The 13,683-nt window shown below is 36.7% G+C and overlaps 1 protein-coding gene across 5 annotated transcripts in view; it reads right to left on the reverse strand.

The window, feature by feature from the left end:
• LOC115760482 (obscurin) overlaps positions 1-13,683 on the reverse strand; it is a 236,881-nt gene that overhangs the window by 142,642 nt on the left and 80,556 nt on the right. For 4 of the 5 annotated variants that reach the window (XM_030701819.1, XM_030701818.1, XM_030701820.1 and 1 more), the window contains 6 exons: positions 12,164-12,256; positions 10,904-12,029; positions 7,724-7,996; positions 7,498-7,654; positions 3,621-3,706; positions 3,425-3,560 (listed from right to left, as the gene is read on the reverse strand). In XM_030701819.1, the coding sequence (XP_030557679.1) occupies positions 3,425-3,560; positions 3,621-3,706; positions 7,498-7,654; positions 7,724-7,996; positions 10,904-12,029; positions 12,164-12,256 (1,871 nt within the window). Of the gene's footprint in view, positions 1-3,424; positions 3,561-3,620; positions 3,707-7,497; positions 7,655-7,723; positions 7,997-10,045; positions 10,144-10,903; positions 12,030-12,163; positions 12,257-13,683 lie in introns of all 5 variants that reach the window. The other variant, XM_030701821.1, reaches the window with a different exon arrangement.

Below are 13,683 nucleotides of genomic sequence, written 5' to 3' on the forward strand. Positions count from 1 at the left end.
GGACAGACAAACAGACTCGGCTAAATCAACTCGGCTGTTGATACTGATCAAGAATATATGCACTTTATCGGGTCGGAGATGCTTCCTTCTGCCTGTTACATACATTTGCACAAAAACATTTTACCCATTTATAATGTTTTCAGGGAATAAAAGTGTGAGAGCCTGTGGGACTTAGTGACAACAGCTATGTTCACTTCGCCCTGTAACATTCCTGGAATTCACGAACGCCCGTGCAGTATACTACCAACTTTAATGTCAAGCTTAGCTAGCTGAGCAGCGGAGCCTGTAATAATTCCAACGGCGATTCGCAACACGGTGCTTCGGACCTGGCCATCCTTTGAACCTATAAGAAAATGATTCGGAGTCAGGGCTTCGAATTTAGAGGACTCCAATAGAATACAAGTGAGTGGGCTAGAGTTGAGCGCGCTTTCTACATCAGCTTATTTCGGACAATATTGACTTTGTAGAGCGTACCATTCGTTCCGTCGATCCTCGCATGTGGGGAGATCCTGGCGGAATAAAGATGAACTTCACTTTCGTGAACTGTCACTCGATCAGCGCAGGTAATATGCGTTCAGTTTAATTTTTTAGTAAATTGCCAGTGCCTCTGTCGACAGCTTACGGCGGGGGCAGACGCGTCTGGCCACGAACGACTTAGCTATATCGGGGTGCACGGCCCGCACCTTGAGCCATGTAATTACCACGTTTCAGCACTTCGTGCTAGGCCTCCCAACGATAATGACGTAAGGTCTAAAGTAATCCAGTCCAGTATATATGAACTGTGGAGTATGGGGCGATAATCGTTCGATTGGCAGGTCGTTCATCTCTGAAGGCTTTGAGCGGGCGCGTCGTATGCGAAGCTTCTCTCATCGAAGCTCGTAAGCCCCAAACCAAGTACCGTTGACACAATTCATTTACGATGATTTCGTTGCAGGTGCTGGTACCTGTGGTGATAATACTTAACCAACAGGTATGCCAATCGTTGTGGCTTTGTCAAAATTATCGGACATAAGGGGAGCACTTGAATAGTAGACTTTTGGAGTCGATTGAGCATTGCTTCAGTTAATCTGACTATGAAATTCCTCTTTTTGACAAAACCAATGAAAGAGCGATTCTATTTAGTAAAATGAGCTATGCTTACTTTGCCCATTATTAACATTATTCCTATTTTTTGAGGCAATAAGTAATATAACAGAGCGAAGTCTTCTTCACTTTCTATTAAAATAGCTGTTGGATTTCCGAAAAAGTATTATTTTATAATATGCTACCATTACTGAGTCAGTCGTTTAAACAGACACTCAACTAAAGTTGGGTTTTGTCAGTATAGGGTCGGATATAATCAAAGTGATAAGTTTAGCGAATGATTAATTGAAGCCGTTATTATAAGTGTCTATGACACTTCCCTTCTTTAAGAATGTCGTTGGGTCAGATCCACACCTTGATTAGTAAGATATATTAAAAGTTGAAGTCTAGAGTAAGTTAGGCTTAGGGCGGGGCGAGAGCGCAATAAAACTTTGTTACTTGCTCTGGGAGCGTATTCGCCTCGCCTCGCTGCCTTAGACTAATGCTTAGGCTTAAGAAATTTATGAGGTCAGTTGTCAAATTATAAGTAACCCATCAGCAAGAAGCGCATAAATTTTTCTTTCAAGCCACAATGTTTTTGTTTAGTTTTATTTGAAAACATATAAATTTACATGGGGCACCCGGGTGAACAATTTAAAAGACAATTTGTGAATAAGCTCAAGTGGTAAAGTGCAACTATTCGTGGCTCGCGAGTAAATTTAAAATAAAAATGCAAATTAAATGGCATCGGCCTAGACCAACTAAATAATTATCTGTCCTGCTGCCATCAGAAGATTTCAAGGAAAGTAGCTAGAACGTCCGGAATCAAAAGCCCAACTCCATTGGCTTGGTTGCGCTAATGAAGCCAACGCTATCAATTCTTGGCACATATGTAAAGTAGCTAAGCATATACTTATTATTTTTGCGATTTAGTGCTTCTGCGAATACTAACTATAGTCAAAAATAAATTGTCAGTACAATTTCATTTCGGTTAGACTTTGTCGTTTCCCCCTTCTTGCCATCACTATCAACAGTTAGGCAGTTGTCCAAGCGCTTGTATATTAGTGCAGAGCCTACATAGAGATCTACTCAGCCAGGCGGCTATTTAATCCATTTCTTCTAAGAAAATAAACTCATAAAAGCACTCAACACAATCGGAAAAAAGATTCAGTCCGAGTAACGTGGATTCCAGGAAACAGTGAAAAATTAACTTATAGCATATGAAATGAAAACAAAATTAGTGGCATACTGCTAAGGCGTTCCATAATAGCTTGCGTTAAATCAAAACGAGAAAGAAAGGCTATCTAAGCTAAGCCGAAGATCTAATACCCTTGCAGACCCCACCTTTTCATAATGCTTATAGTGCTTTGCCCGTATCTAAGAAGCACAGGGAAAATAGTTAATGCTGAGTTTGGTCAAGATATCTTGATAAACAAAAAAGGTTTTTAATCAAAAACCTAGTTTTCGACTGATCGTTCCTATGGCAGCTATATGATATAGTGGTCCGATCTTAATAGGATTTTGCATATATATGAAGAGCATAGTATAACTAATAAATGCCGAGTTTAGTCAAGATATCTTGATTAACAAAATGTTTTTTCATACAAAAACTTAATTTTCGACCGATCGTTCCTATGGCAGCTATATGATATAGTGGTCCGATCCAGCTGATTTTCACATATGTGCTGCGTGCAACGGAAAGAGCCACTTCTGCAAAGTTGCATTAAGATAGCTTTAAAACTGAGGGACTAGTTCGCATAGAAACAGACAGACGGACATGGCTCTATCGACTCCGCCGTTGATGCTGATCAAGAATATATATACTTTATGGGGTCGGAGATGTCTCCTTCTATGCGTTACACATTTCACGACAAAAAATTATAATACCCTCTGCAAGGGTATAATGATGGTGGGATTCCTGAAACTGATTTAGATTTAGATCTAAATTAGTTGACAGAACAACCCTTTTGCGCACTAATTTCATTTAGATTTCGGGAATAACTGGAAGACAGACCGAACGGACAATTGGCGCAGAAGTAAAGTAAAGGATTTTGATAGCTCTTATAAGTTTTCAGATCGCCGCGTTCATAAATACGGACAGACTGCTAATGATTATCAAGAATAGTGCACTTTGTTGTCAAAAATGCTTCCTTCTGTCTGTTACAATGTCTGGTATAATATATACCTTTTTTAACCATTTTCTTTGGGTTCAAGGAATAAAAATAATATGGAATGAAATTGATTATTACTATTACTTAAACACTGTAAGTTTTGGACTAAATTTCACATTAATGGACAATTTGACGACCGATTCGTCTCACATTGGTGTCTTGAAATCTCTTATTATTATTTTTATACTTACAACTGTACTTTTGGTTTTGGATCGCCTAGAATTTTTATCATGAAACGAAACAGAGTGTTTTCAATCATTTCAGCATCCTTTAAGCTAACTAGAAATGCTGGTGACACATTAGTTTTAGATTCGTCATGGCCAGAAGCTGTTAAAATTAAACGAAGCCTTTACTAAAACAATCATTTATTTTATTAATAAAACTCACCTTGACCAACAGCAAGCTGAGCTGTCACACTCGTTGTATCAGAGCCTGATTGTGCGCGAACAGTATACGTTCCAGCGTCATTCTCACTAGAAATATAAAAATGATGGTGTCAATATTTTTGTAAAACAACAAGCTAGTGCTCAATTTTCAAATACCCTGGTCCAGATAAAAATTGATGTGTACATACATATACATACATAGGACAACTTTGACAACATTCAAGAATTTACATGGCCGCTTTACGAAGCAGGGGAGTTACTAAAGAGGTTGCCCTAACATATATATTTATAAAATGTACCGATTGAAATAATGCAAATGGTGCTCTATTACGTTCATGATTAATATGTATAACCATATGGTAACCAAGACTGACGCGCAGTACGCTACAGTGAGTTGCATATATAATCGGACTATTAAAAGGTGCCCGATTAATTTGTAATTTGTAATTTGTAAAAGTGAAAGATCGACAACGTCTGCAGATATTTCACAACACACAAACACATAGTAGAGCAAAAAGTGTCAACACTTCACTAAGGAAATATGACTGCTAATAAACAAGACTACCATGAACTACAACACTATAGCTGCTTTATTAAAGAAAAAATACAGAGTAGACGCGCTTCAGCATTTTTATTTAGGAACTAGAGAGTCGTCAAGCGATGTCCTTTGCCCGCAAGACCGTCTGATCATCCTTCCGCATTAGCATTAGCTCATAAGTTTGAAATTAACCACGAGAGATACCTGTTGACAAGTAATTTTCACGAGTGTTGAAGACAGGATCCAAAAATCTAAGCAGAGCCTGTCCAAAAATATAAAGGGATACAAATATAAGCAAAAATACTCATATTAATAAAAGACAGGAATTCCAACCCAAGCAAGATCAAGTCCAGCCAATGGACTTTGACAACTCGTCTCATGCTAGAACAACCAGGGACAAGTAAATAAAAGCCCAAGCAGCTGTAGTGCAAGGTATACTGCAAGGTATACAGCAAAAAAACATCAAAGCATCAACAATTTAAGATCGGATAACAAACCAAGAGGACTTTGAATACCAACCCGAAGCTGATACAAAATTCGACATTATAGGCGACGACCTCACGGAATATAGCCAGGTTAATTTTGCAGGCACAGCTCACTGCTCCCGTTAATAGACAGAACAAGTAAGAGGATCTAGCCGAGAGTTCCCGACTGAACACTTTACTACCAACACCATATGCAGAACGCGAAACGAGCTCGTTTGCTTTACCCAAAATAAAAATGATTTTCAAAAAAAAATTTCTTCAATAGGAATCGAGCCCGTAACAGATCCCACAACTGACAAATGCTGCTACTCAACTGCCACACCAGCAATTAATTTTTGAAGAAAAAAAAACACAAGTAAGAGGGTCTAGTCGGGTGCTCCCGATCAGTGAATACTCTGAACCCTCTTCTATCAACATTAAATTCAGCTCGTGCTACACGCTCGTTTGCCTCAGCAGTAATAAAAATAAATTTGAAAAAAAAAAACAGTTTAAGAATGTGTGTGTGTACATGCATACAGAAATTCTTGCAGTTTTCGCTACGTGCCCCAAACTCGCGGCCAGCCAAAAAACATTTTCTTTAGTAACTTTTGTGTTGCTTAACCGATCTTGATGAAATTTTATAAAGTAGATCTTATTGTGCTATAGAATATTTGTGCATTCTCAAAAAAAAGTGGACCTACGGTCCAAATTACAATCTCTAGTTGTTATAGATTCTGAGATCCTTGCGTTCATACACACGGACGGAAGGAGGACGGACATGGCTAGATCGATTTATGGGGTCGGAGATGCTTCCTTCTGCCTGATACATACATTTGCACAGATACATTAAAACATTTTTACCCATTTTCAATGGGTATAAAAAGCTACTTAATGACAACAACACTACACTTCAAATAAAATATATCATGTTACCGCAATCAAGCACTCCAATCTAGTGCGTTTTTTCTACTTCCACTAAATTCATCAAACAGCGCTTCGTGTGGCCTTGTATGCAAAAGGATATAACTCACTTCGTACAACACTGCATTCCTTTCAAAAATCTAAAGTCTCGCGCCACGTTCATTCACCACTCCACCACTTTGCTTTCATGCAGATTTGAATACATCAATGTAGACCTCATTGGGCCATTACCTCAATCTGGTCAATTTTGATATTGTGGCCAGATGCAGTTTCTACCGAGGATATCCAATCTGAAACAGTAGCCACTCATTAACACATGGATTTCCCGCTTTTCACAATTTGAATCCAGGTTATTCAACGAGCTATCGCGCCTTACGAACAACCGCCTACCTTTCACAGGCAAACGAAATCATCGATCATCGATTGTTTACGGCACAACTCTTTGTTTTCCTGCAGAATTTTTCTACAACTCCAACCAATTCAACCGCAAACTAATTTCGCCAAGGATATAACAGAGATGATGCGCGAAATCCAAACAATTCAAACTGCCAATCACGACTCTTCAAAGCTTTTCGTTTTCAAGCAATTAGATGATTCAACTTATGTTTTTCTACCTAACGACACAGTATGTGGATCACTTCTAGAACGGACCATTTGAAGGAAATTCAAAACAAACCAAATTTTTAGCATAACTGTCTATGGTCATGGTAACAAAGTATCAACTGATCACCTCAAATCTGTTTTCATTGAAATACAGCAACAAGCAGCGACAACCAACTCAGATGCAACACCGCCATTAGGTTGACCACAAGATACATCCAAGAATACTCCCAGCACACTTATACTGCTTCAACAATCTACAAGGCCTCGCCGCACAATTAGACTCCCAGGTCGTTGCACAACTTAAAGGTTGGGAGGGGCTACTGCACCGATCTGGCATCCAAATTCGACTTTGATAAGTTTGCTTACACTAGTTCGGAATTGCACAATATTACGAAAAGTACGTACAACATCTTCTAGCTCGAGCATTCTAGCCTTCAGCATCTACGAGTCTATATATTGTTTTTTTTTTTGAGTATAATAAATAATTCAACTATTGCTAAAATCGAAATGTTTTACTTGTATTAATAGATGTGGAATATTGACTTTTAAGTTCCATCGATTTAACCAAAGATGTTAAATATATATGTACTAATGACATGGTTGCCGATGTACTATCTAAAAATGTTCAACAAACAAGAACAAATATGTACAATGTATTAATGAAATGAAGTTTTTGTTAAGGGAGTATTGAAATATGCAATGAAATATGATTAATACTTTTAATGTCAACTCCCTATTTACGGTATTGGCTGTGCGTCAGTACCAATCTCTCAGTCAGGACAAACAGTTTTCTACATAGAGACTAGCGGGTATTGCGGAGCGTTGCGTGCTAAACATTTTAGATATTTCCTTTCCACTAAGTACACGCCCGTGAAAAATTAAAATCTACGCATTCAATCTTGAACTCCACTTCCTTTTAAAAATATAATTAAAGTGCATCGAATAAGGAACCAAATACGAAATACGATCTTAGGATCGCACTTTTCACCGATGAAGCTTGGACTTTGCGAAAAATGTGAATCACGTCTCAAATAAATTTGAGCAAATATCCTTAACAATAAGTTTGGGGCCGATCGGCTGGTAAACAAACAAGTGTCATACAAAGGTTTTTCGCGATTTTTCCATACTTGCGGGTGGAATTAACAGAAACCCCGTCTTAACGTGCACATTCATCACATAAGGTAACTACAGTGAAAATTTCAGCTTCCTATCTCTTAAGGTATGGGCTGTGCGTTAATCACCAATCAGTCTGTCAGGACAAACATCTTTATGTATAGAGATAATCGTCTCTATGCTCATTTAAAATATGTGCTTTTGGTAATTTAAAAAAAAAGAAATAAAAAGTAAATAACCTGCAATTTTTGATATCCAAGCGATAGGAATTCATTGGAGCACTTGTTTGGACAATCCGATCCGCTAAACGATCGTCCAAGGTCTTGTTATCCTTCAGCCATGTAACTAAGCCTGGCTGATCTTTAAACTGAATTTCAAAGTGCGCTGTCTCTCCGCCTGTTAGAAAAAATTTGATGAATAAAGAACATATTTTGGATAATATTTTTCTATAATTTGGAAACTTACACTCAACATGTACACTTTTCAACATTTTGATAATCACAGGTTTCTCAATACAGCGTTGAGGCTGATCGTCAATTAGATGCGAAGATGCACGCTTACGGCTGATTTGACTTTCTGCACGACTCTCAGCTCGACTGGAAGCTAAGAGGGATGAACGTGCTTCAATTCTATCCAATGTACTTCGATCACGTCTTGCACCAGTTACGTAGCTTACGTGTTTATCGTAAGTACTATCGTAGGAAGTGCCCCTAACATCGTCCCTGGACCTACTACTTCCTTTGATGGTAGTTAAATATAAATAAAAAAAATATGTTATCATTGTGGTACATAATAATTTAGGATAAACAAACACAGAAAAATTATGATAATGGAGATGGGTAAGCAAAGGTTTATTGTGTTATAATACAAGGGCAGAATTTGTATATCCTGAACCGATTAAAAATTGGTAAAAGGGTATAATGTATTTGTGCAAATGTATTTAACAGGCAGAAAGTATAAAGTATATATACTCATAATCAGCATCAATAGCCGAGCCGATCTAGCCATATCGTCTGTCCGTTCGTCACCCGGACATATTTATGAACGCAAGGATCTCAGCGCCCGTTTCTAAGCAATCGATAAAAATCGATATCGAAATTCTGTTTTTTTAGCAAATTTCTCGAGTAATAAGAACTAACGTCACAAAATTTAACATGTAACTTCTTGAATCGAATATTGCAATGTGAAACATTTCTTTTATATACGGTTACCATTTGAATTTGTAATAACGACTCGAAATCTAGAAGTCGGCAATACTCAACAATACTAACAAGGCGTTTTTTAATTCTAAACATAATGGCAGCCCTTCTTTTACATAAATTTACTCATCTGTATAGTTTGGTCTTTAATTGCTACCGGTTATATGGTAGCTAAAAATAAATATTGCAGCTAATAATATATAAAAACAATCTCAATCCCAAATAGCTTGATCAGTATAAACAGCGACTGCTCAAATCTATGAACGCATATCTCAGATCGGTCTCGGAGCTAAAAGAGCTAGAGAATTAAAATGTACTTTAATGCTCGATTCCACATAATTGAGGACAGTCAATAACAATGCCCTATATCCTGTTTAGGAGAGACACCAAAATTAGCATGTGGGTTTTCGTAAAGTATGCACACATCTTTATTTTTTGGCTGCTTCATATTTTTACATTTAGAGTCTAGTGCTTTGATAACATTTTCAATAGTAGATCTTATTGTACTATAGCATATATGTATATTCTCAAAAAGTCAATTTCATTAAAATTGTGGGGGAGCGGGGAGTGGGCGATAGCTATAAAATGAAAGATACTTGATATCTGTATACTATTCTAGAGGCTGCATGTCAAGTTCGTGACTCTAGCTCTTGAACCAAGAGATTTGCTCAAAAGCCCCGATTTTGATATCGATTTTGATCGATTACTAGGAATCGGGGAAGTTATCGATCATCGGAAACATCTGATACCCTTGCATTCATACATACGGAGGGACGGGCAGATAAACGGGCATGGCTAGATCGACTCGGCTATTGATGCTGATAAAGAATATATACTTTATGGGGTCGGAGATGCTGCTATCTACGTATTATATACATTTACACAAAACATTATACCCCCATTACTCATTTTCATTTTCACGGTTTAAGCAGCTCAATTGATTTTAACTGCAAAGGTTGTCTTCCAGTCGGGCACTGTCAATTAGAGCACTGTTTCAAATCGAAACGTTGCTTATTATTATTATACAGGATGCATGGATAATATGTATGCATATAAATTCATTTGCTCGCATCAACTGGTTATGAAATGAATTTTGTAGATAGGGGAATTTATGTATGTATATTTCAAAATTTGTAATCATAATGTTCAGTTAATGTACAATGTATTTACACATACATGTATAAGAACGCAAGGCATCTATTCCATATAAACACACATTTTTCCTCGCAAAAATTTCAGAGAGTGTACATACATCGTATAAATTTGTATAAAATTCAGAAATATTTTTATAAATGTTGTTTAGTAATTGTCCATTATATATAATTCATTTTACTACTATTTGTCTATTATTAACTATTCTTCTATCTTTACTCTTTAATCTAATTTTTTTTTAAATATTATTGAAAGTCATTCGATAAAGCCTGAGCACCCAACCAGGCGTGGCGAATTATTACCTAAGTCATTTTTGATTCAATACAATAAACATTTATTAAAAAAAGACATTTATTTAAAATATTAAAAGTCATTGGTCGATATACCATATATGTATATACAATACCATGAACTCTTCTTGCTGATGGTAACTTACTTTCAACACGCCGCTGAGTAGCCAGGGAATACCCAGAATAGTTATCATCCATACTGCAAACACTTTTATCTCGGACTTCCCAATCGGCACTTGACTCTCTGAAATCGGGACCAATAGATTCAGTATAATCACCTTCAATCTCAGGCATATTTTCAGCCTCTTCAATAATTTCATATATGGGTTTCCTTTTAATTGGTGGATTAAATATATGTACAAAATCGCGAGCTTTCGCTTTTTTTACTGTGTCTTGCGCATAATTGGTAGAATCTGTTGATTTTAACACAGCGGTTTTAATATTTCGTATTTTTTGTTTTGCATTGCGGAGCGATGTGTCTGAGGTTGATACGTCGTAGATACCTTCCAAAAAGTTCTGTGTTTTTTGCTCCAGACTTTCAGTATGGACAAGCACCCGTTTAACGGTTCGCGGCGGTGGAGGAGGCGGTGATGGTGGGCGTGATTTAAAAATTAGTATCTCTATGGTGGTTTCATATGAAATAAGCGGAAGCGGTTGAAAAAAGCCAGGCATTCTAACAAAATGAGGAGGTATAGGTGGTGGGGGCGGACCATGCCCCGAGCGTTCGCCCCCATTATTGAATGCAATATTAGCAAGATCATTATTCCATTGCGCTAATGAAGCTGAATCAGTTATATTAGTAAAACTTGAAGGCTCCTGTCGTTGTTTGGAGTTTGTTTGTGTGGTATCACTATCAACAATGGGTTCACTATAGCCAAAGATATCTTGCAGTTCGATTGGATTGTGCTTAGTTGTAATGCAATTGTTATAAGTTGCACTTGGGATGCTAATTGGAATTTTCAAATCTGCCGTGGTATTATACTTAAATTGCTTCATGTCCTTACCCTCTGATATATTTTGTTGCTGTATATCAACTTTTTCAGAACTCTCTATTGCACTAAAATTATCTGAATCTTCTCTGTTACCATCACTGAGTTGAATAATGTTTATATCAATAACTTCTTGGCGTTTTTTATCATCAACTACAGTTGTAGACTCAGTGTGTTGAACATCTAAGGCACACTCTTTAATCACAGTTGCATTGTCAATAAGCTTTATAGAGTTTTTATTAGATTCAAGTTCTAAATGACCCTGAAACTTTTCATCATCTAACGCAATATTCTTAATTTCTTTTGCATTATTTTGATCTGTACTGTCTTGCAACTTTGCATATGAGCAACTTTCTAAAACAAACTCAGTATGAAAATGATCTTTTAATTCAGGTATTTGGACCTTTTGATATCCAATATTTTGTTGGTTCTGTTGGCTTCTAAATAATTCAATTGCTTCTTGCTCAATTTTTTTTAGCTCTTGTTGTTCAAGCTGAAGACGTTCTTTTGTTTCCTTACTTAAAAAGTAGTTGTCGGCTACATCAGATGGACGTATGCCTAAATTTGGATTACAAGCTTCAACTTTTTGGGGAAGCCGAAGAATTAATTCACTTTCACTAGATATATTTGTAGGATCGACTTTAAGATCATCTGCGTTGTGTTCTTGCAGAGTCACTTCGTGGTCAATATATGACTTGATTTCATTGTACCAAGTTAGATGATTTTCCTCATTATGAGGCTTTATAAAAATATTAATATTTGATTTTTCGTCTTCAGTTTTTAATGAGAGATAGATTTGCTTTTCCTCTAATATGTTCTTAATATCGCATAAAGGAAGCTTTATAATATTTTGCAAAATAAATATCGACTTTTTTTCTGATATTTTTCGAGCCTTTGTTATTAAAAGTCTTGATTTAAATAAAAAACAATATCGATCATGTGATTTACCATCCTTATCGGTAACTAAGCAAGACTCATGCAACAATAGCCTGCCCAACTTATAAATGTTACCTCTATATCCCTCAATGCTTGAAATCAATACATTATCATATGCTCTACTTGGCACGGTTAGCATTAGTTCTAAAGCTCTTTCTAGGTCCCTAACATTCTCTTTAAAGCATTCAGATAATTTAATTAGGTCCTGTGGATAAAAATTAAAGCCAGTCAGTATATTAAAAGATTATTAGATAAACATAATAAATAATCAATCGTGTTATGAATACACGTGCATGATATAGAATATAACAAATATATTTCAAATAAATATATGCAAACCTTAAACAGGAGTTTGTAGTCGTTGATTCTCTGAAGAGGGAGTTTCAAGTGCTCAGATAGCGATTTATCGTCGTCTAGCTTTGCTGAAAGTTCCTGAAATAATAAAATGAAGTACAGGGTATAACAAATAATTAAATAAACAAGTAAGAGTGCTCTGGTTGGCAGTGGCTGACAAGCGGATCCTCGCGTCAAGCTGACAATACAAACATTCCAGCTCCTTTCAATGTTACCACACCGAACTCCACGGTATAAGCTAACAGTATTGAATGTATACATAAAACCCTGCCTCAAATTAGGCAATATTCAGTAATCATTCAGTATTCAATATTCATTCAGCCTCAGCACTATATAATAGTTACCCCGTATCGAAATAAAAATCATTCTAATTGTAGAAAACCAAACATAAGGAAAATGTGGTAGGATCATTTCATGGTCGCAAGATCCAAGGCAAGAAAAAAAAAACAACAATGTAAAGAAAAATATAACAAGTAAGAGGTTGTAGTCGGGAGCTCCCGACTAAGGGATACCCTGAACCCTCTTCTTCCAATATCAAATGCATATATATATTCTAGCTCTTATTATTAGCAAAATTGCCCAAAAAACAGGATATCGATATCGAGTTCCTAGGAAACGTAGTAAGTTATCGATTATCGGAAACAAATCTGCGCGGATCTGCGCGGGAACTAGGAGCATCTACATCTAAAATTTCCAGTCTCTAGCTCTTATAGGTTCTGAGATCCTTGCGTTCATACATACGGACGGACGGACAAAATGACGGACATGGCTGATCGACTCGGCTATTTATGCTGATCAAGAATATATATACTTTATGGGCTCGGAGATGCTTCCTTCTGCCTGTTACATACATTTGGCTTTCGCACAAATACAATATACCCTTATAACCATTTTTAATGGGTTCAGGGTATAAAAATTAATAACCAATAATTTATAAGTTAGAGAAAGTTAAACAAACTCTAACCACAAATAGAGCAAGAATCAGTGATAAAATATCCCACATTTCCGAACCATCCTAAAAACTATCGAACACGGGGACAGCACCCCCACATCAACAAGCGGTGGTTAAACCCAAGATCTCTTCGCATCTCTGTGGAATCCAGACGCAATACAATATCTGCCGCCTTTCGACATATATATTAAAATTACTTAATGAATTTATTATAAACGTAGAAAATTAATTTGAGGAATGGCCATACTCCCATGTGAAAAAATGCTTAAAAACATTTGTAATAGGAGTCCCTAGGACCTTTTTTGAGAGCAACGTCTTTTAAAGAGGCATATAATGAAGCTATTCAGGAAAGACACATACTACCAAGAATTCAGACGTAATCATAACATATCAGAAAAGACAAAATCCTCAAACCCGAGAAAACCGACGGACCAACAGAGAAAACAAATAGTATTGATTGAAAACAAATACATTTATTTTCGTTAGTTCCGGTCCCCGACTACTTCATTTTTGTTCAGGTCCGACACTCGCCCACTTGCTCAGAAAGCAAGAA

Source organism: Drosophila novamexicana, unplaced genomic scaffold, assembly GCF_003285875.2.
Source record: "Drosophila novamexicana strain 15010-1031.04,08,12 unplaced genomic scaffold, DnovRS2.1 tig00000458-arrow-arrow-pilon, whole genome shotgun sequence".
NCBI lineage: Eukaryota > Metazoa > Arthropoda > Insecta > Diptera > Drosophilidae > Drosophila > Drosophila novamexicana.